Source organism: Mastigoproctus giganteus, chromosome 12 (assembly GCF_048544385.1).
Source record: "Mastigoproctus giganteus isolate SK-2022 chromosome 12, ASM4854438v1, whole genome shotgun sequence".
In the NCBI taxonomy this organism is placed as follows: Eukaryota; Metazoa; Arthropoda; class Arachnida; order Uropygi; family Thelyphonidae; genus Mastigoproctus; species Mastigoproctus giganteus.
Window position 1 is genome coordinate 161,252,802 of NC_143586.1, and position 26,444 is coordinate 161,279,245.

General features: G+C 38.1%; 1 protein-coding gene across 7 annotated transcripts in view; it reads left to right on the forward strand.

Moving 5' to 3' along the window:
• Positions 1 to 26,444, forward strand: part of LOC150077549 (uncharacterized) — a 308,710-nt gene that overhangs the window by 73,282 nt on the left and 208,984 nt on the right. For 6 of the 7 annotated variants that reach the window (XR_016547750.1, XR_016547745.1, XR_016547748.1 and 3 more), the window contains exons 2-3: positions 70 to 129; positions 18,506 to 19,506. Coding sequence is in view for 2 of the 7 variants with exons in the window: in XM_090386993.1 (XP_090243119.1) it covers positions 18,531 to 19,506 (976 nt within the window). In the remaining 5 variants the exon portion in view is untranslated. Of the gene's footprint in view, positions 1 to 69; positions 130 to 11,981; positions 12,016 to 18,503; positions 19,507 to 26,444 lie in introns of all 7 variants that reach the window. The other variant, XR_016547746.1, reaches the window with a different exon arrangement.

Here is a 26,444-nt window from a genome sequence, read left to right on the forward strand (position 1 = left end):
TTGTAATATATCTGCTATAGTCTTTATTAATTTTATTATTATTATTATTTATTTTTTTTTTTTTTTCAGCATTCCTGAGTAAGGCATAATCACAGAAGACAAATGGTTCCTGGCCCTTTTTCGTATTTGGTATGTAATGATTTTTCCATTTTCAAACTTTACAAAGGTTGAATGAAAACCATATTGGATGATTGTTTCTTGTTAGTTTGTCTTTTGGTACAAGGTTATCTATTGCTCCTTTTATTATCTCATAGAATTTTGATGTCAACTCTATAGGATTTCTTTCAATGATGTTATCCCAAGAATGTGATTTTAGGTGACTGTTTATTTATTATTTATATCCTGCATTGTTAAAGTTATTAAGATGAACATTCTGGTCAGAAATACAACTGCTATAATCTGGAATTCTAGCCACATGAGTTTGTGATTTGAGTTGAAGAGAGCATTTGGTAGTGCTGTATTGACTTAAGTAAATATGAGATCAAGGTAGTGGCTCTTTCTGGTAGGGAAAGGACACTTTAGCATGAAGTGATTGGATGAAAATATATGCTGAAACCTATTATCTAGAGACCAGCCATCAACATTTGTATTGATCAACCAGTTGTGCAATAGATTCATTAAAATCACGATTTTAATCATATTAGAGCTACCTGTTATCCCTTGATTGAATTTCTCTACTCTGTGTTCAGAGTTAAGGCAAATTGTAATTTATCCACTGTAGGAGGAAGATATATCAAAAGTATTAGTAGTGGCAAATGATGCAAGAAAACAAACTTATAAAGCATGAGCCAGAAACAACTTCAATGTCTGTCCTTCCCTTCCATTAACACTGGTCAACACACATTTTGTCGCACGAACAATTTTTGCATAATTCTTAATTATGCACAATTTTTATGTGATAAATTTTGATATAAATAATACAGTAACGAAATAGTAATAGAGTGTGGTCTTACAAAATGATTGAATGTGTGGTAAGGGTTGTTCTGGGTGATAGGTGGTCTGACAAGCTGAGCCATGTTCAACCGTCTGCAAAACTCTATACTTGTAGCAGACAGCTATTCAAACAAGTTCAGAATAGACTGTTCTTTCAGTTGTGTGCTGGACATTACTTGATTAAGGTCATTATTGTTTGTGATCCTTTTCTTTAAATGTTTTGTATCCTTTTTAAATGTTGTATATCCTTTTTAAATGTATATATGTATTTACAACTTAAGTTGCCTCATAAATGTATCATTATCATTCTAATAGTTTTTGTTATATATGTGGTGAGCTAACATTTAAATCACAGATGAAATTTCATTCTTCAGTTCATTCTGCCTTAGGGATTGCCGCTGTGTTGCCTGATGCACAAGTGTAAATTCTGGCATTGAGTTGGGCATCTAAAAGTATACAATCTTATGATCTAAAATATAGTTTACTATTTTTTTTTTTTTTTGTTTATTTTTTTATTATTTTCAATCAGATGATATTTGAATAGTTTGATATATTTTTTTAACAGTATAAGTGCTGCACTATCCTTGAAGGATGTCCATGATTTCCATCAACAGTTGCTGGATATGTCCAATATTTTGAAAGTAAATCACAAGAACTGAAAGTCACATACACAACATTGCTCTCTTTCCAAGTATTCTATAGCGATTCTATCATAAGCTCTTGCCCTCTCTCTCAGAATGGATTGTCGTCGCATTGAATGGCCTTTTTTCCGTAGTCCCAATCATGCTCAATTGGTTTGAGATCAGGTAAGTTGGGTGACCATGGGAGGACAGAGAATTCATTGTGTTCCTAAAACCAGTTAGCAACCTGCTAGGCCTTGTGGTAAGGTACATTATTTTGTTGATAGACACCAGAGTTGTTTGAATATGCTGCCATCATGAAGGGGTGTTGTCAGTGACAGTAGAAATTTTTTCTACTTTGAAAAATTTCTACTTTGTCAGTGACAGTAGAAATCTAGGCATTCCATCATGATGTTGAATAACATTAATCAAGGGCATGTGCCATGAAAATAGTTCCCAAGCCATAATGCTACTGCATCCTGCCTGCTGACCACCAATAGTGCATCCAGGTGCCACAGTCTCCTGTTACTTTCTCAGAATTCTGTTATGCCTATTAGCATGATAGAGTTGAAAATGGGATCTGTTAGACCAGGTCAGAGATTTCCACGTTGATAGTCCAGCATTGGTGCTGACACGTTCCTGCAAGGCACAATTTCTTGTGTCTTGCAGTGAGCATGGGTACCCGTGATGGTTATCTACTGTCATAGTCTGTGCAAGCTTACATCACCAATCAGATTCTGACTGCTGCTAATACCTACATTCCAAAATCCAAGACATAATGCAATCACCGAAATCACTGGTGGAATACAGATTGCTTCACTGCCAAACAGGAAAAAAGCTGAGCTTGGAATAATTTCCTTAAGAATCCCACCACTAATAACCTCGTTGCTTATAAAAGGCTTAAAGCAGAAGCAAGACAAATTAGACGGAAAGCGAAACGAGACTTCTTCCTGGTGTCATTCTTTCATTATTGCCTTACCAAAACCAGGAAAAGATCATTCCTGTGTTGAAAATTACAGGCCAATATCTCTTAAGAGCTGCATGGGTAAAATTTTCGAAAGGATGGTTCATACTAGGCTTACTTACATCCTGGAGTCAGAATCTCCTTCCAGATCAACAGTATGGCTTTTGGAAGAATAGATCAATGCTGGATGTGCTTATCAAAGCCAAATCTCATATTCACACTACCTTTGTCGTGAAACAATATCTAGTCATGGTCAACCTACATCTTGAAAAGGCATTTGACATTAAATGGCATCATGGGATTATTATGGACCTTTACCATTTGGGGCTTAGGGGCCATTTGCCAAAAATAATTCAAAATTTTCTGCAATTGCGTTGTTTTCAGGTCCGATATAAAAACGTACTCTATGCATCTCGCATTCAGGAAGAAGGAGTTCTGCAGGGATTGATACTTAGTCCAGCACTATTTTCAATCCGAGTTAGCAGCATAACATGAGATATCCCAAAAACCGTTGGAACTTACATGTATGCAGATGACCTTACCATTTCTCGTCAGTCTCAAAGTATGAACACCATTGAATGGCAGCTCCAACTTGCCATTACCAGAATACAATCCTGGACTTCATGGAATGGCTACTGACTATCAGAAAAGAAATGCACTCTCACTCACTTTTGCAAGAAATGAGCTCTCCATCCCAATCCAATCCAGAACTACAAATAAACAATATTCCAATCCCCCTTGTTAGTACCATTAAATTTCTTGGACTGATATTAGACAGCAAGCTGAACTTCCAAGCTCATATCCCTTATTTATGAAATACATGTCTAAAGTATCTGAATATACTGCGATCAGTCTCGGCTATGTCATGGGGTGCTGATCAGTATATTCTACTGCATCTTTATAGAACTTCACGGCTAGATTATTACTGTCTGGTCTATGACTCTGCCAGGAGCACTACTTCCCTACAATGTCTAAATATTATCCAGCACAATGCTTTCAGGACTGCATTGGCCGCTTTTAGGACTTCTCTAATCCAGAGTCTTTATATTGAAGCACATGATCCTCCATTACATCTTCGTAGAAAATCATTACTGCTCCACTACGCTGCTAAGATCCATAGTCTTCCATCTCACCCCAGTTTGGAGTATCTTTATAATACTCGGTGGGATTTATTCTATGAGAGCAAGCCAAATGAAAACAGACCTGCTTCACTCAGGATTAAACAGTTTTCTCAGATTTGGAATATCAATTTAAGTGATATTTTTCAGGACGTAACTGCACCTGTTCTACCTTGGACATACGTTTCTGCCTCTCATGATACACATTTTCTGGAGTGGGGAAAGAATACTGTATCTTCCTTTAATATCAGGCAGTTGCACTTAGCTGATACTACTCTGAACTCCCATGCCTGTAAAATCTATACTGATGGATCCAAAACAGCCAGTATGGTTGGTGCTGCTGCAGTTTTTCCTTCTCTAACGGTTACAGCCTCACTACCATTAGCCTGCAGTGTCTTCACAGCCAAATTATATGCCATCAAGTTAGCACTTAGTGAAATTATTGAACTTTCCATCTCGCTTGCCATAATTTATACTGACTCCCTCAGTGCTGTTTCTGCCATAAGGAAGAATTTCTGATCTTCTCATCCTACCTCGAAACACATTCATTTTCAGCTATTTTCCTGCAGCGTGTCCAATCAGTTTTTGCTGGATTTCTGGCCATTCTGGCATTCCGGGAAATGACAATACGGACCTCACAGCTAAACATACCAGCTGTCCCAGAGCAGCCCCGGGTTCCTTACACTGATTATAAGCCTGTTATTCGCAAAGCAAGTTACAACAACTGGTCACAGATCTGGAAAAGGAATACTGACAGCAAATTTTACCAGATAAAGGAACCAAAGCTGTGGCTCTCAGGCTGTTGACAAAACAAACGAGAGGAAATGGTACTGGCAAGACAGAATTGGACACACTCATAATATACATCTGTTCCTGCAACTGGGAGAAGATCCACCCCAGTGTTTATCCTGTGACAGTCAACTTACTGTTAGGCATTTTCTGTTTGATTGTCCCTTATATTCAACCATACGGTCAAACACTTTTCAGTCGGTTTCTAGGCTGAACCTCTCACATGATTTAACTCATATTCTGGGAAATGATTCAAACATAGAAGAACTTGTAATATATTTAAAATGTATTGGCCTATACAGGAGTATTTAATTTAACGTCTACACCGGAATATTTCGGCTAAATAAACTATGAGCAGACACAATTTGGCCTAAGTAGCTCTTGTGTCGTTAAGCCAAATCAACAGCCTTCCTAAATTGAAGCTTCAAGACCTGTGCACCGCAGTCAAGATGCGACCTTACCATTTCCTTGTACAGTGGGATAACTGTATAAGGAAATAGTAAGTGTCATATCTTCATGGCTGAAAGTACTTCATGTTGAACTGTACAATTATCCCCTGGTCCTTTTGCATTCTCCACTACCTTAAGGGCTGGCGCCTCCGTAGCCAGGTGGGAAGGAACAGCAGTGCGTAGCACACGCTTCTTGATTAGACCGGGGTTCGAGCCCGTCACCACCAAATATGGAGGATGCGGAAAGGTCAAGGAATGACCACTGCATATCCCGGAGCAATATGGCCTTAGTTGCTAATGCTCCTAAAAAAAAAAAACCAAAAAACCAAAACCACTACCTTAAGTGTAGTACCACACGGTACATTAATCTGGGATTACTGCTACCCATATATAGTACCTTGCCTTTGTCGTTGTTAAAAGTTGAACTGCCATTTCTCAGTCTTGCCTGTCTTGTGCAGTAGTATATACCCTCATTCCTGTAATTAGCCACCCTTCCAACTTTTGTATCATTGGCAAACCTAGGCATTAAACTTGATTTTCCTTCATCAGCATTATTAATAAATATTGAAAATAGTAAGGGATCTGTACTGAACCCTCAGTGGCTCACTAATAACATAGTCCAAGAAGAGCAGTGTCCATTATCACTCCTCATCTGCCACTCAGTGATCTATTCATCAATAGCAGTAACTTATCCTTAATGGCACACACTGCTCCAGCTTATACAGCACTTTTTCGTGTATCAAAAGCTTTTACTGAAATCTAAGCATTTGCTATCAAAATTATTTTGCATTCAGTTCTTTTGTGACTACATCACAGTAGCTAATCGGTTTGGTTAGACAAGTTCCCTCCCCACCCCTAATAAATCTGTGCTGTTGTTACCATATAACTGCATTCCTGTCATGATGATCTTGCATTATTTCATTAGCTCCATTATTTTCCCTTCAAGAACAAAAAATTTTGCCCGTCTGCCAGGAGCAAAAGTTGATGAGCAGAAAGAAGTACAGGCCAATGTTGGAAAAAAGTCACGAGTTAGGGTTGAATGTGAGTGTCTGCAATTCTGCCCAGACATGATAGGAGGGAGTATATGATGAGAGCCTTGTCGATCAATTCAGCCCTGGAGAGATTATGCAAGGCTCAAGGGGTAGAATTTTTTTCAGCCTGGTCTGTGCATGTTGACAGGAGAGACTGTTTCTACAGGGATGGGGTACACTTAAATAGAAAGCATGCAAAAATATTTGCTGATGCTATCGAGGCAGCATTAGGTGGGTCAGAAAACTGCTAGCTTGGGGGGTATGCACAGACTAAAAGGTTAACAGTGGCTGCAGGCAGAGGCAAAAGTGATTCTTGCACTGCTTCTATTAGAATTGGCAGCAGACTCGAAAGCAAGGTAATGGAGATTTCCAGGACTGCTGGGAGTCATAGTGGAACAAGTAAATACATGGGCTGTGTTAGGGTGGCTAGGAGCAGGAACAGGTGCATGTATACTTGTATGTACACCAATGCTAGGAGTATAGTTAATAAATTTGATGAGCTTGAAGTGCTAGTGAAGACATCAAAGGCAGATATTGTTGGGATATCAGAGGTGTGGATAAGCAGTGCAGAATTGGAATTTGGAGAGTACAATGTGTACAGAAAGCAAAGGCAGTACAGGAAGGGAGGAGGGGTTATGCTGTTAGTTAAGAAACACACAAAATCTAAGGAAGTGCATCCAATTGATGTTGGTGGATTAATGCAATGTTGAGTCTGTTTGGTCTGAAATAAACACTGGGAAAGGAACAATGAGAGCAGGTGTCTGTTATAGGCCTAATGAATCTGATGAGTATAATGAGCAATTGTGCAGAGAAATAGAGTGGGCCAGTAAATTAGAATGTCTTACAATGGGGGATTTTAATTTTCCAGATATTGACTGGAACTTGTGGGCTGGTAATTCGCACACTAGCAAAACTTTTGTGGATTTATTGGATGACTGTTTTCTACAGCAACATGTTCGAGAGGCAACCAGAGAGAGTAATACTCTTGATCTGATTATCAGCAGTGATTATTCATGCATTAAGAATTTTCAGATAAAGGAACCACTGGGTGTACTGATGGAGAATTACTTAAAGATGTAACTACCATCAAGGCCAAAGGGAAGGGCTTTTGCTTTCATAAAGGTGACTACAGAGGTCTCAGACAGTTTTTAAATTCTGTACAGTGGGATCAACTGATGATGTTACCAACATTGAATTCTAAATGGGGAAACTAGGCTTTTCATTCCAACTAAGAAATACTGTTCAAGGTTTAGGCTTAAATGGATGTCAGATGAATTAATGAGGCTCGTGGCAGAGAAGAAAAATGTATGGGATGCATATAAAGTATCAGGTGACACAGAAGCCTATGGCAGGTATAAACTAGTCTGTATTGAAATCGCAAAGGAGGTTAGGCAGACTAAGGCAGATTGTGAGAAATCTTTCGCAAAGGATGCAAAGAAAAATAGCAAAGAATTCTTTACTTATGGAAACTCTAGAAGGAAAGAGATGAATCAGATTGGACCACTCAACATAGATGGGTTGACTATTGATGATTGTGCTCAGGTAGCTGATAAACTGAATGAGTATTTTGCATCTACATTCACACATGAGGTGTTATTCAATGAGGAGGTTGCCAGAAGTTTATCAAACACTAACAGGGAGCTAAGTGATTTTGTAATAAATGAGAGCAAAGTGGAGGAGAAATTGTTGAAGTTAAACATAAGGAAGGCACCTAGGGTGGACGGGATCTATCCAGTTGTATTAAAGGAGGCCACAAAGGAAGTAAGCAAACCCTTAGCTATAATTCTAATGAGAGCTTCCTTGGACTCAGGGGAGGTCCCCATTGAATGGAGTTGTACAATGTATCACCAATTCACAAAGGGGATTCAAAAGGTAACACGTAACTACAGACCTGTTAGATTAACTTGTGTTCTGGGGAAAATAATGGAATCACTGGTTAAAGAAGCATTGCAGAATCATCTAGATAAGACTGCAGTAATAGTTAAGACACAGCATGGGTTTATTAAAGGGAGGTCTTGTCTGACCAATTTGATTGGATACTATGATGTCACAGGCGCCTCCGTAGCCAGGTGGGAAGAAGCAGCAGTGCGTAACGCACGCTTCTTGATTAGACCGGGGTTCGATCCCGTCACCACCAAATATGGGGATGCGGAAAGATCAGGGAATGATCACCGCATATTCCCGGAGCAATATGGCCTTAGTTGCTAATGCTCTTAAAAAAAAAAAAAAAAAAAACCAAATAACAATAAATAATAACTATGATGTCACAAAGGAACTGAATGCCAAAAATAATTTTGATAACATATACTTGGATTTCAGGAAAGCTTTTGCTACTGCTGTACAAATTGGAGAGGTATGGCATTTAGGGTAAGTTGATACAATGGATAAAGGGATGGTTGAGTGGGGGACGACAGAGAGTGGTAATCAATGGACACTGCTCTCTGTAGACAAATGTTATTAGTGGAATTCCCCAGGGTTCAGTGTTGGGCCCATTGTTGTTTTGTATATATTTATCAATGATACTGATGAAGGTATATCAGGTTTAAGTTTTTAGATGATACAAAGGTTGGCAGGGTTGTTAACGACAGTACCAACTGTGTGGTGCTACACTCATGGAAGTAGAAAGTGAAAAAGACCTTAGGGCAATTGTGTGCAGTCAGATATGAAGTTTGTTGAGCAGGGCAGGTCATGGAGCCTTGGTAATGATATATAGGAATTTTACGAGCAGAGACAGAGAGGTGATTATCCCGTTATACAAAGTTATGGTCAGGTCACACCTAGAGTACTGTGTACAGGTCTGGGGGGCCTCAATTTAGGAAGGATGTAGAGTTTCTAGAACGAGTACAAAGAAGGGCAACAAGATTGGTGAGGGGAACAAAGGGGTGCTCTTACCAAGAAAGGCTTAAGTTCTGCAAATTGCAGCCCCTGAAGAGTAGACACCTGTGAGGTGATCTGATTGAGGTGTATAAGGCCTTGAATGGGTTGAGCAAGCTGAATGCTGATGGGATTCTTCCTCTTGCTCAGACTAAGAACCTGAGGGGAGCACAGTTCAAATTGAGGAAAGATAGTTGTAGAATAGATGCACGGAAATTTGCCTTTAGCCAGCAGGTAGTTGATTGGTGTAACAGGCTTCCATCTTTTGTTGTGGAAGCTAATAGCCTAAATAAATTTTAAGGCTGAGGTGGACAGGCATTTGGAATGAATGGAGGAGCGAAATGGGAGGAGTTTTTTTTTTTTTTTTTCTCTCCTGATGCTGCATACATAAGTTTGCTTTCTTGCTTTGTATGCCTCTACTAACGCTAATGCTAAAATTTACAGGCTTGTATTTATTCACTTCACACGTTACCCTTCCCCCACCCTACTGCTTTCTGATTAGAAGAGACATTTTCACATCTCCAGTCTGTAGGAACATCTTCTGAATTTAAGAATGCACTTATGGCAAAAGGTTTGCTTATCTCTTTTACTTTTTTTTTTATAGTATTATAAATTGATAGATTACATGAGCATCCAGGTTTCTTATTTGCTTTTAGCTTCAAAAATTTTTCTTCTACTTTCCTTTCAGTTATCATGAAATCATTGAGAGGAAAGTGGAAGATAAATTGCCAAAGCGAAAAGTACAGTTTTTCACTTATATCTCATTTTGCTTTTAATACTTTTTTCTTCTCCCCTCCTCCCCCCAGTCATCATTCCAATGAATTGCCATGCATTTTTGCATTTTTTATAGTTCTCCCACGGGCTCATGTTTGGTGAGTATGGGCTTGGCACACCCAGGGTCCTGAGCTGGATATCATCATTCTTCTTTTTCTTGGTGATTCCCTTCTACTTTCTCTCTCTCTCTCTCTCTCTCTCTCTCTCAGGGTAATTTAGATTTTTTTTTTTTTGATTTTTTTTTTTTGGCTGGTGCAGCATAAGCCTCAGGCTTCCTTGCACCATATAGCTAATAATAATAATAAATAATAATATTTTTAAGACTCCCAATGGAATAAAATTCGACATAACCCACCTTGTGATTTTTGATTTTGGAAAAGGGATGATATAGACTAAATTCTAGGAATAATTTATGATGTAGTTTATATACTTAATAGAACTCATTTTTAATTTGGATAATATTTGTTTATTTCATATTTAACTTGAAGCTTTTGAAAGTTGATAAGCTACTCTTTATAACTCAGTTTTTAGTCAGCCTTTCTTTTATCAGTTCATTCAAACCTGTTTTTCTTAAATTCAACATTGTTTGTCAGTTTTCCTTGCTGGTACATTAACTGTTGTCTTTTATGTTTGTTCAACATGGTGTTAGTAAATTACATTGTTGCTGTTTGATTTCTAGGAGCATCATCAAATTAGGCTATTCCTCCAGTGTGTATTATTTTTACAGAAATGTTAGGCTATTGCTCCAATGTTTATTATGTTTGCATGTTGTGGGGCTGACAATCCTGGAATAACTCAACAATCCTGACTGAAGAGACCTTTAGAAATTCCTCCAGTCATTGACAAGATTCAAATCCATACCTCTCCAAATGAGAGAGAAGTGATGAAACCTTTATACTGCTATGAAGGACATAATAATAATAAATTTCATCAATGACAGTATTATTATTATGTTATTTGATAGTACTGTATAAGTTCATCCTTAGCCATACATGTATATAGTATTATAATTACTATATACATTACACATTAGAATACACATTAGATATTCTTTGGGATATGTTAAATAATAACTCTATACCAATTAATTATACGAAGCTTCCTATTAAAGAAATTGTTCACTTAATTAAACTTTTAGTTGATGCCAACTATATCACATTTCAAAGTATACGAACAAATATTTGGTTTGCCAATGGGATTGAGTCTAAGTGGCTTAATATCGGAGATCTATCTCTCAATGATTGAGCTTATACCTTTGACTCCTTTTCTACCCATATCACATACTATGGGAGGTATTTAGATGATGTTGTGGTTATTACTGATTGTAGCACTATTCAAGTCATTTTACATTTGTTTAATAATATTCATCCTAGACTCAATTTTATATTGGAAAGAGAAAATACAGATACTAAGTCATTAAATTTTCTAAATTTCATGCTTACTCGGGACACAAATAAAATCCGATTTAACTTCTATTGTAAACCAACAAACACTGGTGTGCTTCTGCATTATAACAGCTATCACCGGTTCACCTACAAAAGGTCTATTTTTAATCAGTTTCTCAATGCCTATAAATATTCAACAGTGGAATTTGCTTTTGACTCAGAAATACAGATATTAACCAGCAGATTCTTAAACAGGGGTTAACTACTTACTATAATAAACCAAATTAGGGTACAAGCTAAGGATAGAATACAAAACACTACACCAGCCAACAATAGTAACATCAAAAAATACTTTATTTCTGTCCCATACGTTGAACAGTGGCACAAGAAGCTTAACAGATTCTTTAAACATACTGAATATAAGATTGGGGCCAGACCAATACGGAAATTATACACTATACTGGACAATCACTCGGTCCTTTCCTCTTTTGCGACACAAATAAATAACTTGGTATACATTTCATGCAGTGATTGTGACTCTTCTTACCAAGGATTGATGCGATTTCTGCTGAATGTTCGAGTATGTTATTTGGTTTTTAGGAGCATTAGCAACTAAGGCCATATTGCTCCAGGATATGCGGTGGTCATTCCCTGACCTTTCCGCATCCTCCGTATTTGGTGGTGACGGGCTCGAACCCCGGTCTAATCAAGAAGCGTGTGCTACGCACTGCTGCTCCTTCCCACCTGGCTACGGAGGCGCCTAATGTTCGAGTAAAATAGCACGCGTCCTCAGGACAAATAATCTCTCTATTTAAGATTCAAGCTCACATACTCCATAATTTCCATTCCTGTGATCATGACATATGGTTGAAAAGCTCTGTTAGCTTGAAGGAAAATCAATTTTCAAAATTTACGTTAAAACGTTTTTAGTTAATTTTTTAAATTGTTTTTTGAATTTTTAATTAATTTTTGAATTGTTTTCAATTGATTTTTTTACAGTAATCATTTTTCATTAATCTTTTATTTGTTTTAATTTTTCTGGAGAGTATCATACAGAAGTGTTCTATGTATCATATTGAGTTAAATTTTTGTTATTCTTCTACAAATATTAATACAAATCTGTCATATTTATAATACTACTGATATGTTTAATTTAATAGTCTATTTATTTATTATTGTTTTTTTTTTTTCATTCTTGTTAATAGCATTCAATTAAAAAAGAAAGGTTTAAAGTGGCAAAAGAGCAAGCGTTGTCACACTAAGCTTGCAGGTTTTAAGTAACACATAAACTTACATATAATTTCATATAAATCTATATAAATCTACTCATAAATACATGTACATATAAACCTAAATATAAAAATCATTGTTATCTGCCAGAATATTGACAAAATATATAAACTAGGCAACAGAAGGTGGAGAGGGGAAATCCGGTTTATATAAATTTTTGGCTTATAGTATTCTTTAGGGCTGGTTCCCTAGAAAGTGCCATAATGGGAGTTTACTGTATATGCGGTATATACATATTTTATTCAATCATGTGATGTAACATCATTGGCCATTAGTTATTGAGTGCCACTTCCGTCAGTTGGGCTGGATTTACCAAAATTAATAGCATTAGTTCCAAAATATGTATATTTTGGAACTAATACAAAATATACAAAATATGTATATTTTGGAACTAATTTTTAAAACGTTTTTTGTACACCATAATGTCTAAGAAAAGGCTACATGATAGTTTCAACAAATCCAATAAAAAAAAAAAAAAAAAGCAAAAATGTAAAACTATAACTTAAAATGGAAGTCCTAAATTAGAAAAGAATGCTGCCATGCACTTTTGTATTTAGAATAAAAGCATGCACCAGGTTTGGAAGCTGCCAAAGTCCACCCTGTGTTTATGTTATGCCTAACATTAGCATGACATATTCAAAAAGAGTGGATATTATCTGGGTATTCCAGAGAAAATTTGCCTGTTATTTGGAGGTCAAATCCAAAAACACAGAAGAGGACTTTTTTCAAGAATGCTTCATAAAAGTGTTTTGCAAAGAAGTAAAATACAATTAGCATTAGCATTAGTAGAGGCATTTGGTGCAAGAAAGCAAGCTTATGCAGCATCAGCCAAAAAAAAAAAAAAAAACCACTTCACCCCTCTGTTCGTTCAAAATACCTGTCCAGCTGAGCCTTAAACTTATTTAGGCTATCAACTTCCACGACAAGGGATGGAAGTCTGTTCCACCAACCAACCACCCGCTGGCTAAAGGCAAATTTCCGTACGTCTATCCTACATCTGTCTTTCCTCAATTTGAATTTATACCCTCTCAGGTGATTATTCTGAGCGAGAGGAAGAATCCCATCAGCATTGAGCATGCTCAAACCATTCAAGGCTTTATACACCTCTATCAGATCACCTCGCTGGTGCCTAGTCTCCAGACACTGTAATTTGCAAAACTTAAGCCTTTCTTCGTAAGAGTACCCCTTTGTTCCATTCACTAATCTTGTTGCCCTTCTCTGTACTCGTTCCAGCAGCTCTACATCCTTCTTGAAATGAGGCCTCCAGACCTGTATACAGTACTCTAGGTGTGGCCTGACCATTGCCTTATACAAGGGAATAATCACCTCCTTAGAGGTGATTATTCCCTTGTAAGACAAAGTACTGCTGTGCAAGTGATATTCTTTCCACATACACAACAACCAACTGATGGAAACCAGCATGCAAAGCACATTTTTCATCCAGAAAGGACTGATTGAGGCAGTCAGTACTTCTTTGCAAAAACACTTTCACATTCTTGAAAAATATCCCCTTTCATCTGTGCTTTTGGATTTGACAGCCCCTGTATTTGGCTGTCATTTAGGGATTTTTGGAATTATTATGTTATGAAGGCAATCAGGAACATTCGCATGGCTTGCAATGAAGTGTCCACTGGTTGCATGTAAACTTCATGAAAGAACAATGGCTGGAGCATATTAATGATAAAAACAATTCAGAAGAAAATGTACAAGATAGTTTATGACATTGCCCATCTTGCCAGTAAACTAGGGATGGATGAAATAGACAGTAATGGAACAGAAAAATTTTACTGTTGAGAATGAGTTTTCTACAAATGATAATAGGGAAAAAGTGAATTTATTGAAGATTTTGTTAATAAGATGAATGATTTCTCAAGTATCATTAACTGAGAATTATCCAAATCTCATAATTCTCAATTATGAGAATTGTTGATATTGTATCCTTCTACCAGAGAAATATGTCATGAAAAACAATTTCAGGCAAGGTTATCAACTGCCCATGCCTTCTTCAAGAAAGCTAAGTAATTTTTTATACAGTAATATGCATAATTCTCCAATAAATTAAATTATGAATTTTATTTAATTTTAACTTTACTATATTTGATCATTTTATTTGTCTTGTAATTACAATAACTTATGATTTTAAGAACACATCCCTATAAGCTCCATACAAAAATGATTTTCTTTTTTACTGATTCTATTTACTCTAATTTTCAATACTTTCTTAGCATAATATTCTCAGCATTCAGTGATATATACAGGGTGATTCACTACCAGTGCGACAAACTTGCAGGAGGTGTAGGGGGCACAAAGATGAATCGGAATCACATAGCATTGCAGGGTCCGAAATGCCTTTGCCATGCAGTAGAGGACGTTGAATGGGAGGTCGCATGAACAGCGATTCCACTTGGTCAGCATTTGCGAACCGGTTCCCGAGGCAGTAGGATGGATGAGTATTCAAACGTTAAACTGGCCGACATGCACCTCGCGTGTGAAGCTGCGGACTGTAACGGGCACGCCGCTCTGCGCTTGTACCAGGAACGTTTCCCGCACAGGCGTGCTCCTCATCATACGATTTTCGCACGTGTGCACAGAAGGTTACGCGTGACTGGTTGTTTCACGAGAGGTACCATGAATCGAGAGCAAACGATGAGGACGCCAGACAATGAGGAAAATGTCCTACATCTTGCAGAAGGCAATCTGAGTACTCGAGCGATAGGCCAACAATTGGGTATTTCCCAATCCACTGTATGGAGGATACTGTCAACAAACCAAATGAGTTCCATACCATCTGCAACGCATCCAATCATTGGAGCCTGCAGATTATCCACTCCGGAGGACTTTTGCTACTTGGTTTCTTCAACAGAAACGGTTCGCAAATGCTGACTTCCAGCGGGATCGCTGTTCACGCAACCTCCCGTTCAACGTCCTCTACCGCATGATGAAGGCATTTCGGACCCTGCAATGCTATGTGATTCAGATTCGTCTTTGTGCCCCCTACACCTCCTGCAAGTTTGTCGCACTGGTAGTGAATCACCCTGTATATACAGGGTGTCTCAAAAATATCGGTACAAACGTTTAGGGGAGGTAGGTAACATCTAAAGGAATGTGAATTGAGTAGGAACCCATAACCGGAAATGTCACGGGAAAGTAGTAGCAGAGGCACAAGAAGCAGAAATGACACAAGACAGTAATTAGTGGCAAGCATTTATTTGACGCAATATTAACAATGGAGTACGACATGGATGCATTTCATGATGTTACAACAGATGCTCAAAGGTTCCACCATGAGACGCGATGTATGTGTGACACCGACGCAGCATGGACTGGCAGACACGGCCGAACACATCGGGAGTTTCTTTGACAGTAGCAGCGGCGCAGATGAGTCTCGCCACGAGATCCATTTCCGTCTCCACAGGCGATTCATATACGATAGATTTGAGGGGCCCCCCCACAGAAAGAAATCAATGCTCGATAAATCAGGCGAGCATGGGGGCCAGGCAACAGGTCCACCACGGCCAATCCATCGACCTCCAAAATGCCTGTTCAAATGGTCACAAACACACCTTCCATAATGGGCAGGTGCCCCGTCTTGTTGAAACCAAATGTTGTCTCTCACATTTGCTGGAACATCAAGTAACCCTGGTAGAACTTGTTCAAGAAAGATCCAATATTTAGTGGATTTGATGCGGGATGGTAACAGGTATGGGCTGACTAAGCAGTCACCGACCATACCTGCCCACACATTTATTGCAAAGCGATATTGTACCGCATGGGGGCGCATACCGTGTGGGTTGTTGTGAGCCCACACATGAGCATTGTGCTGATTGAATAAGCCTTCCCAAGTGAAATAAGCCTCATCCGTGAACAAAACATAGGCTGGAAAATTCAAGTCTTGGACACTTTCTTGGAGAAACCATTGCGCAAAAGCCACACATGCAGGATGATCTTGGGGGAGCAGTAACTGAACCCTTTGGAGATGAAAGGTGTGTAAGGAATCGTCATGCCAGATGCGCTGTACACTGCAACGAGACACTCCTAAGGCAGAGGCAACAGCACATGTGCTGGTAGTAGGATTATTCTGGACAGCATTCAACACACTTTTTTCCATGGCGGGCGTTCGCGTCGAATGTGGTCTGCCCGCACTACACCTGTTACCTCTAAATGACCCATAATTGCACGAATTTTGATGCACACATGCAAACAAACGGTGGTCTGGCACATGTCTGTCTGGGAAGCATTCTCCATAAATTAGCTGAGCGGCTCGTCCATTGCCCTCTGCTAATCCATAAGCTAGGTGCTTGTCTGCCTGCTCACACTTCGTATATCGATGCATGCTCTTCGTGTGGCGACTACTTCTTGAATGAGTAAACCAGAAATTTTCCCTCTTGCGAACTGATGAACAGCGCTGTGTACTGACTTATGGTGACGTTTCCGGTTATGGATTCCTATGCGATTCACATTCCTTTAGATGTTACCTACCTCCTCTAAACGTTTGTACCAATATTTTTGAGACACCCTGTGTGTGTGTGTGTGTGTGTGTGTGTGTGTGTGTGTGTGTGTGTGTGTGTGTGTGTGTGTGTGTGTGTGTGTGTGTGTGTGTGTGTAGTCAAGAATAATGATATAGAGAAGCTATATGATATGGGAGGAAAATTAAGTTTAAAATTAGATAAGTCTGAATTACAATAACATAACTTATGGATCAGGGACACTGCTATAGCAAAACATACCCTACAGCCATAATGTGTACATGTATATATAAAATGTTGTAGGTAGAACATGTTAACGAGCTTTATGTAAAAATTAAAACTGATGAATATACAGTATACCCTGGGAGCGACATATGTTGTGAAATAAAGGGGGGTGAAATGAACAGGAAAATAAAAAGATAAGATCTGCACCAATTGGAACAATACCAAATAAATTTTGAAAAAACTTGAAAGATTTTGAGAAAAAAAAAACTTGAAAGATTTTGAAAGAATGATCAAGGTGGAAATAACATTGCAGTGTCTTTCATAATTTTTGTCTTCATCAGAGGTCATCCACCAATAATGAAAAAGACAGCAATGCTCTTACTTCTGTTTCCGACATGCTCTGTATGCATAGGTACACATGCGAAAAGACACGTGGTAATTTACAAATTGAATTTTAAAATTTTGAATTTTTTTGTCCTCGATAGGACAAAAAAATTCAAAAATAATAATGGGAAAAGTCCTTTTCCCATTATTATATGGGGTCAGCGTTTTTATTGTTTTGGCATGCAATTTTTATGGGCTGATGCCCTTCCTGACGCCAACCCTCACCCTTTATTCTGGCTGAGGATATGCGGTGGTCATTCCCTGACCTTCCGCATCTTCCGTATTTGGTGGTCACAGGCTCGAACCCCGGTCTATTCAAGAAGTATGTGCTATGCGCTACTTACTGCTCCTGCCCACCTGGCTACGGAGGTGCCAAATTTTAAAATTTTGAATATAATTATACTAAATTTGATTTAACGACTAAGATAATGAAAAAAATATTTTTTTCATTGTCTTAGCGTTTTACTTACTTCTGTAAGGTCATCCATGATCTGAATGTAACACCTCTATTAGCACACTAACATTAAACCAAATTTAGTATAATTATATTCAAAATTTTAAAATTTAAAATTAAATTTGTAAATTACCACGTGTCTTTTCGCACATGTACCTATGCATACAGAGCATGTCGGAAACAGAAGTAAGAGCATTGCTGTCTTTTTCATTATTTTGGTGGATGACCTCTGAAGACACAAAAATTATGAAAGACACTGCAATGTTATTTCCACCTTGATCGTTCTTTCAAAATCTTTCAAGTTTTTTTCAAAATTTATTTGGTATTGTTCCAATCGGTGCAAATCTTATCTTTTTATTTTCCTGTTCATTTCACCCCCCTTTATTTCACAACATATGTCGCTCCCAGGGTATACTTTATATTCATCAGTTTTAATTTTTACATAAAGCTCGTTAACATGTTCTACCTACAATATTTTATATATATATATGTGTATATATATATATATATAATTACATATAATTTAGAATCAAGCCAATAAAAGAGAACATTCAATATTAAATAAGTATTTTGTTCGTGTAAATTTTCACATCCTTATTGTAAAGAGATTATGAACAAATTATTGAATGTATACTTCAAGATTCTTGGCTAACTGAATACAGTTAATACTAATATTTAAAATATTAATTTTAAATACTTTTACTAAATTTCAAATATTTTTGAAGCTAACAATAGATTATTTTGTTTAGGGAGCAAAATCCTTCACATCACAGAATGGCAGATACCTCTCCTGGAAAAGTACAGGCCATGCTAGCTTATTTCTCCCAAAAGGAAGAACCTGTAATGGGGATATTGCCCACTGGATACAAGCCTGCAGTTCATACTTGGAAGAGAACAGTGTCCAGCTCATCTCAGGATGATGTACAAGAAAAGACACCATTATCATCACTTGCAAGCAGTCCATCAGGTTCATCAACTTCACTGACATTTGGAAGATCAAAAGTTCTTCCTTCTCTCACTTCTCAAAGACATATAGTTTCTCACCCTGCTTCAAATGCTGTGTTGTTACCAAATGTTAATAAAACACTTACAGATAACATATCTGTTACATCTATTGGTAATATAGCTTACAAGTATTCTAAACCCATTGTAGGACCAAAGCCAAAGTTATCACCAAAATCTGGGTCAGTCTCTTCTTCCAGTGATACTATAGAGAACATCTTTACCGATGTAAGTAAAGTGCAAAACAGATTATCAACATCATCAGTGAAGGATGATAATGAAATTAGGTGTGATGAAAATTCATTAAAAATTCTTGGAGAGTCATTATCTGCTTTGGTAGTAAATGAAAGTAAAACTAATTCTTCATCTTCTAGTCAGCGATCATCATTAATGAATGCTATTCTTGGTTTTGATAGTACAGAGCATAATGACAAGGAAAGTACTGGAATGCACAATTCAGAAAATACTTCAACAGTCCAGATATATGCAAATAATATTAAGGAAATTTGGTCAAATAATGTAGATAAACGAAACTGTTCAAGTCTTGTAAACTTTGAAAATTATATATGCAAGAACAGTTGCAATTTCCGTAGGAAAGAAATACCTTCTCAAGATAAGCTTGGGCCATCCCCTCTTAAGCCTATTAAACCTGCTAATATGAAGCTTCCAGGTATACAGAAACGATGGTCATCTTCCTTAACAGTTGAAGACAAGCATAGCAGGTCGTCATCCCCTAAATCTGGAAGAGGTAAGGAAGTACTGCAAAAAAAATTCCATTATATTTGTATAAATCATTTATGTACATTTTGTAATGTGTTGGCCATGTAAGTTTTAAATAACTTTGTTGCATAAATATTTTTTTTTCTCTCATTCAATATCTAGAGTGAATAAAAGTGTGAGATGTCTGAGCATTTTATTATATTATGGCTACTTGCATTAAGCAGATGGTGCAACAATTATTTAAGAAAATAAATTACTTATTCACCCAGATATTCTTCCACTTATTCTTCCATTCCTTGTATTATTTTTAAAATCCATATGATATTATGGTCAATGATGAAAATAGTGTGCACAAAGCTGAGAATATTTTTGCTAATGTATTTATTTGCACCAGGGTATGTCTGCCAGGGGCAAAGGTTGATGACGTTGTAGAGCGGATATCATCTTTTAAGGGCACAAAAGGTGATATAGTTGTACACGTTGGCACTAATGATATTAAGAGTAGGAGACCGGCGGAATTACTTAGCAAGTACAGGTCACTGTTGAAAAAAAGCCGTGAATTAGGGTTGAACTTGAAAGTGTCTGCAATTCTGCCCAGACACGATAGGAGGGAGTATATGATGAGAGCCTTGTCGATCAATTCGGCCCTGGAGGGATTGTGCAAGGCTCAAGGGGTAGAATTTTTTTCAGCCTGGACTGTACTTGTTAACAGGAGAGATTGCTTCTACAGGGATGGGATACACTTAAATAGAAAGGGTGCAAGAATTTTTGCTGATGCTGTCGAGGCAGTGTTAGGTGGGTCGGAAAACTGCTAGTTGGGGGGGATACAAGGACTAATAGATTAACAGTAGCCACTGGCAGAGGTGGAAGTGATTCTTGCACTGCTTCTATTGAAATGAGCAGAAGTCTGAAAAACAAGATGCAGGATATTTCAGAGACTGCTGGTAGTCATTGCGGTACAAGTAAACACATGGGTTGTGTTAGGGTAGCTAAGAATAGAAACAGGTGCATGTATACCTGCGTGTACACCAATGCTAGGAGTTTGGTAAATAAATTTGATGAATTTGAGGTATTGCTCAAAACATCAAAGGCAGATATTGTTGGGATATCAGAGACGTGGTGTCACACAGATATAAGTAATGCGGAACTGGAATTTGGGGAATACAATGTGTATAGAAAGGATAGACAGGACAGGAGGGGAGGAGGGGTTATGCTATTAATTAAGAAACACATAAAGTCCAAGGAAGTGAAGCCAGTCGACATCGATGGACAGGGCAGTGTCGAGTCAGTTTGGTGTGACATAAGCATAGGGAAATCAAAATTGAGAGTAGGAGTGTGCTATAGGCCTAATGACTCTGATGAGTATAATAAGATATTGTACAGGGAAATAGAGTGGGCCAGTAAATCTGAGAGTCTTATAATGGGGGACTTTAATTTCCCAGATATTGACTGGAATTTGTGGGTTGGTCACTCGCACACTAGCAAGGCTTTTGTGGATTTATTGGATGATTGTTTTCTACATCAGCATGTTCGTGAGGCAACAAGAGGGAGCAATACTCTTGATCTGATTATCAGTAGTGATTCTTCATGCATTAAGAACCTGCAGATAAATGAACCACTAGGTGGCAGTGATCACAGTGTGTTGAAGTGGGATTTACTCAAGGAGGTAACTACCATCAGAGGTAAAGGGAAGGGTTTTTGTTTTCGTAAAGGCGACTATGATGGTCTGAGACAGTATTTAAATTCTATACAGTGGGACCAACTGATGATGTTACCAACAGCAAACTCAAAATGGGAAGCATTCAAGGAACTAATCTTGGAGGCTACCAGGCTTTACATACCAACTAAGAAATATTGTTCAAGGTTTAGGCCTAAATGGTTGTCAGATGAACTAATGAGACATGTGGCAGAGAAGAAAAATGCATGGGATACATACAAATTAATGGGTGACATGGAAGCCTATGATAGATATAAGTTGGTCTGTAACCAAGTCACAAAGGAGATTAGGCAGGCAAAGGCAGACTATGAAAAATCCTTGGCAAAGGATGCAAAGAAAAACAGAAAAGAGTTTTTTACATACTTGAACTCGAAAAGGAAAGGGATGAATCAGATTGGTCCACTGGATATTGATGGTTCAACAGTTGAGGATCCTGCTCAGGTGGCTAACAATCTAAACGAGTATTTTGCATCTACATTCACGCATGAGGAGTTATTCAGGAAGGAGAATGATGTAGGTAAAGTAAACATTGGCAGTGAGCTGGATGATTTTGTAATAACTGAGAGGAAAGTGGAGGAGAGATTGTTGAGGATAAACATAAAAAAGGCACCTGGGGTGGATGGGATCTATCCAGTTATATTAAAGGAGGCAGCAAAGGAAGTATGCAAACCCCTAGCCATAATTATGAGAGCTTCTTTGGACTCAGGGGAGGTGCCCATAGACTGGAGATGTGCAAATGTAACCCCAATTCACAAAGGAGGATCAAAGGCTGACACAAGTAATTATAGACCTGTTAGTTTAACTTCTGTTCCAGGTAAATTAATGGAGGCACTGGTTAAAGAAGCACTGCAGGATCATCTAGACAAGAATTCAGTTATAGCTCAGACGCAGCATGGTTTTGTTAAGGGCAGGTCTTGCCTGACCAATTTGATTGGATACTATGATGTAGTCACAAAAGAACTGGATGCAGGGAATAACTTTGATATTATATATTTGGATCTTAGAAAGGCTTTTGATACTGTTGCACATGGAAGACTGCTGCACAAATTGGAGCAGTGTGGCATTGGAGGCAAATTGCTGCTATGGATAAGGGGATGGTTGAGTGGCAGAAGACAGAGAGTGGTAATCAATGGACACTGCTCAACGTGGACTAATGTTATTAGTGGAGTTCCTCAAGGTTCAGTGTTGGGTCCGTTGTTGTTTTCGGTGTTTATGAATGATATTGATGATGGGATATCAAGTTTAATGTCCAAGTTTGCAGATGATACAAAGGTTGGCAGGGTCGTTAAGGACAATACTGACGCTACGCTGCTGCAACAGGATCTGGAAAGGTTGAACAGATGGGCTGAGAGGTGGCAAATGAGGTTTAACATCGACAAATGTAAAGTGCTGCATATGGGAAACAGTAACCCCAGAGCAACGTATCAACTCTGCGGTACTACACTGACAGTGGTGGAGAATGAAAAGGACCTGGGGGTAATTGTGCAGGCAGATATGAAGTTCTCTGAGCAGTGCAGACGAGCTGCAAGAGTAGCGCATGGTGTCTTGTCAATGATATACAGGAATTTTTCTAGCAGGGATAAGGAGGTGATTATTCCCTTGTATAAGGCAATGGTAAGGCCACATCTTGAGTACTGTATACAGGTCTGGAGGCCTCATTTCAAGAAGGATGTAGAGCTGCTGGAACGGGTACAGAGAAGGGCAACAAGATTAGTAAATGGAACAAAGGGTTGCTCTTACGAAGAAAGGCTTAAGTTTTGCAAATTACAGAGTCTGGAGACTAGGCACCGGCGAGGTGATCTGATAGAGGTGTATAAGGCTTTGAATGGTTTGAGCATGCTCAATGCCAATGGGATTCTTCATCTTTCTCAGAATAATCACCTCAGAGGGCATAAATTCAAATTGAGGAAGGACGGATGTCGGATAGATGTGCGGAAATTTGCCTTTGGCCAGCGGGTGGTTGGTTGGTGGAACCGACTTCCATCACTTGTTGTTGAAGTTGATAGCCTAAACAAATTTAAAGCTCAACTGGACAGGTATTTCGAACGAACGGAGGGGTGAAATGGGAGTGGTGTGTTTTTTTTTTTTTTTTTGGCTGATGCTGAATAAGCTTGCTTTCTTGCATCATATGCCTCTGCTAATGCTAATGTTTTGTGAACTGGAGAAATGCTTAGTTAGCGTATAGGTTAAGCAGTTGCACTATTTTGTAGATGATAAGATGCATATTTTTTCTTGGAAAACATTGCACAAAAGACATCTTTTTTTTTTTTTTCTGAAAAATATTTTTTAATTACCCATTAAGAGGAAAGGAAAAATCCATCAATCTGACAGCCAGTAATCACTGTATTTTCCAGAAGGAAATTTTTGGGAAAAAATATTTTATCATATATTTGAAACAAAGATTCACAAGTGCTTGCTATACAAAACTTTCATTCATCCCAAAACACTAAAATCTCTGGTGTTTTGGGATTGTTGCTACTGCGATACTCATCTGTTATTAATATTGTGGTCTGAAAGGTCACATTCTTCAAGTGTAACATCTTTAGTGCTATCAAGGGCATTGCTGATCCCAAAGTTTTTGAAAGATAGATATTAGCTATCTCCTGTTTCAATAACTCTCACAATTTTTTCACTTGCTCTTACACTTGGGAAATTGTTGGTCACCTCATTCATTGTGTTAGCATTAGCAAAGGCATATGATGCAAGAAAGCAAAACTTATATAGTATCAGCCAAAAAAAAAAAAAAAACAAACCACCCTTATTTCACCCACCCACTCGCTCCAAATGTTTGTCAAGTTCTACTGTGACTCTATTTAAGTTATCAACTTCTACAACGACAGATGAAAGTTTGTTCCAGCAATCAACCACCCGCTGGCTAAAGGCAAACTTCTGCACATCTATCCTACAACTGTCTTGCCTCAATTTGAATTTATGCCCTCTCAGGTGATTATTCTGAGCAAGAGGAACGATCCCATCAGCATTGAGCATGCTCAAACCATTCAAGGCTTTATACACCTCAATCAGATCACCTCGCAGGTGCCTAGTCTCCAGACACTGTAATTTGCAAAACTTAAGCCTTTCTTTGTAAGAGCAACCCTTTGTTCCATTCACTAATCTTGTTGCCCTTCTCTGTACTCGTTCCAACAGCTCTACATCCCTCTTAAAATGAGGCCTCCAGACCTGTATACAATACTCAAGGTGTGGCCTGACCATTGCCTTATACAAGGGGATAATCACCTCCTTATCCCTGCTAGAAAAATTCCTGTATATCATTGACAAGACACCATGAGCTACTCTTGCAGACTGTCTGCAAAGTGTTGGTGAATTGATTTGCCATTTTCATCCAGGTAGTGCACTTTTCACACATGAATGCATTAAAAGAATTGTAAATTGAGATATACAATGACTGCTGACTGAAACCTCCTTGAATTACAGCGAACTTAGTATTTAATTCAACAACTCTCCTTTTTGTTGCTTCTGTGACGTATGATCTGAAATAGTCATACATTTAAAAAAAATCTAACTAGCATTTTAGAAAGCCATCTGCATGTTTTCACCATACTATCTCTGGCCTCAGCTAGAGATATGAACATAACTGCATGCACCTAGTATACCTTCAGATCATAAGATGCAAATAAAATATCTTCTGAATTCTTTCAGAAAACTCACAAAACTGATTTCTGTCTAAGACAATTACAATCACTAATTAATTGTTTAAGATCTTTAATTAACTTATGAATTGAATAAATTAAATATAAATACACCACACAGGATATGGGTGCACAGTTATGACTAGAGCAAGTTGGGATGATGGGTAAGATCAAGTGAATTAAGGAATGGTTGAAGCATACAAGGTAGAGTATTAGTATCAGTAATATAGAGCAAGGAAGTCACAGGCTTTTGCTGCACTAGCCAAAAAAAAAAAAATAATAATAAAAAAATAAAAACCCACACTATCCCATGTGTTATCCTTCTCACTTGGTAACTATCCAACTTCCAAATCCCTCTCTTCTACTGTTTTTAATTCAATCCCACCAAGTTATTGTGCTCTTGCTGAAGTGAAAGGTCTTACACTTTGGGAGGAGCACAAAGTGTAAAACCTTACACTTTTGCTGCATTAAAATGTGGCTGCCAATTCTCTAACCATCCCTGAAATGTATTAAAGTCATTCTGAAAGAGTACTACTTGACACTGATCATCATTAACCATCTCCCCACTTCTAGTGTTAGCCCAGTCTGAAGTGCAATAGCCTTTAATCACAACCTTCTGCCCACTTACCTTGTAGCCATCTTGTGATCTATCTTAGAATTTTATCTGCAATCTCAATGTGTTCAGGCTTATACAGTAAGCCCTCATGCATGACTAAGTCATCTTGCTAAAATAAAATAATGTGAACATTATTTCCTACATTGTTGCTATGAGTGACTGTCAAAATAACTAACCAGGTTAGCTAAACATTTCTCCCTTTACAAATATGTGTCGAAAAGCTTTTAGAATTCCATTTCTAAATGCCTCTTTATTGCAATCTTCATCCTTACCTCCTGAATTTTCCATACTACAGTGGGTAACTGTAGACCAGTTGGTCTGTGGTTATCTGCTGCAATTTTAGAACTGCCTTTATGTTTGGCGATATGTGGGCACTTCTCTAAGCTAATAGATTGTCTCCCAAATATGCCTTCATAATTAATTTTAATGGTTCCATGGATTCTCTCACTGCCTCCCTTAAAATTACTGGGTATATGCCATCATCTCCTTACTTGCTTGTCCTTAGGTATGAAAGTTTTTGTAATGAACAATTTTTTCTGTAATTTCAATACAGCTAATTTCATATTCCACAGCCTAGGTTACTCAGCGTCTCCTTGCTATGAAGGATCTTTCATCTGTTAAGATCAGTGCTTTCCTTACATGCTTTTTAGCATTAACTTTTAACTTCCTGCTCTTGAATGAAAAACTGTCCCTTTGAGAAGCAATTTCACTTTCTTCTCGTCTTCCAGGATCCTTGGAGGTCTCTCGCTGGCCAACTTTCTCGAGCCTATGAAAAAATTGAAGCTTTCATTCTTACAAGTGATTTCTGAACCAACTCCATTTCTTCCCTCTCCGTCTTTCAAGTAATTAGTCTGTACCCGTTTCTTCATACATGGCCAGCATTGGCAAGACAAGAACATTTCTCTCTCTCTTTCTCTCTCTCTCTCTCTCTCTCTCTCTCTCTCTGTCTGTCTGTCTGTCTGTCTGTCTGTGTGTGTGTGTGT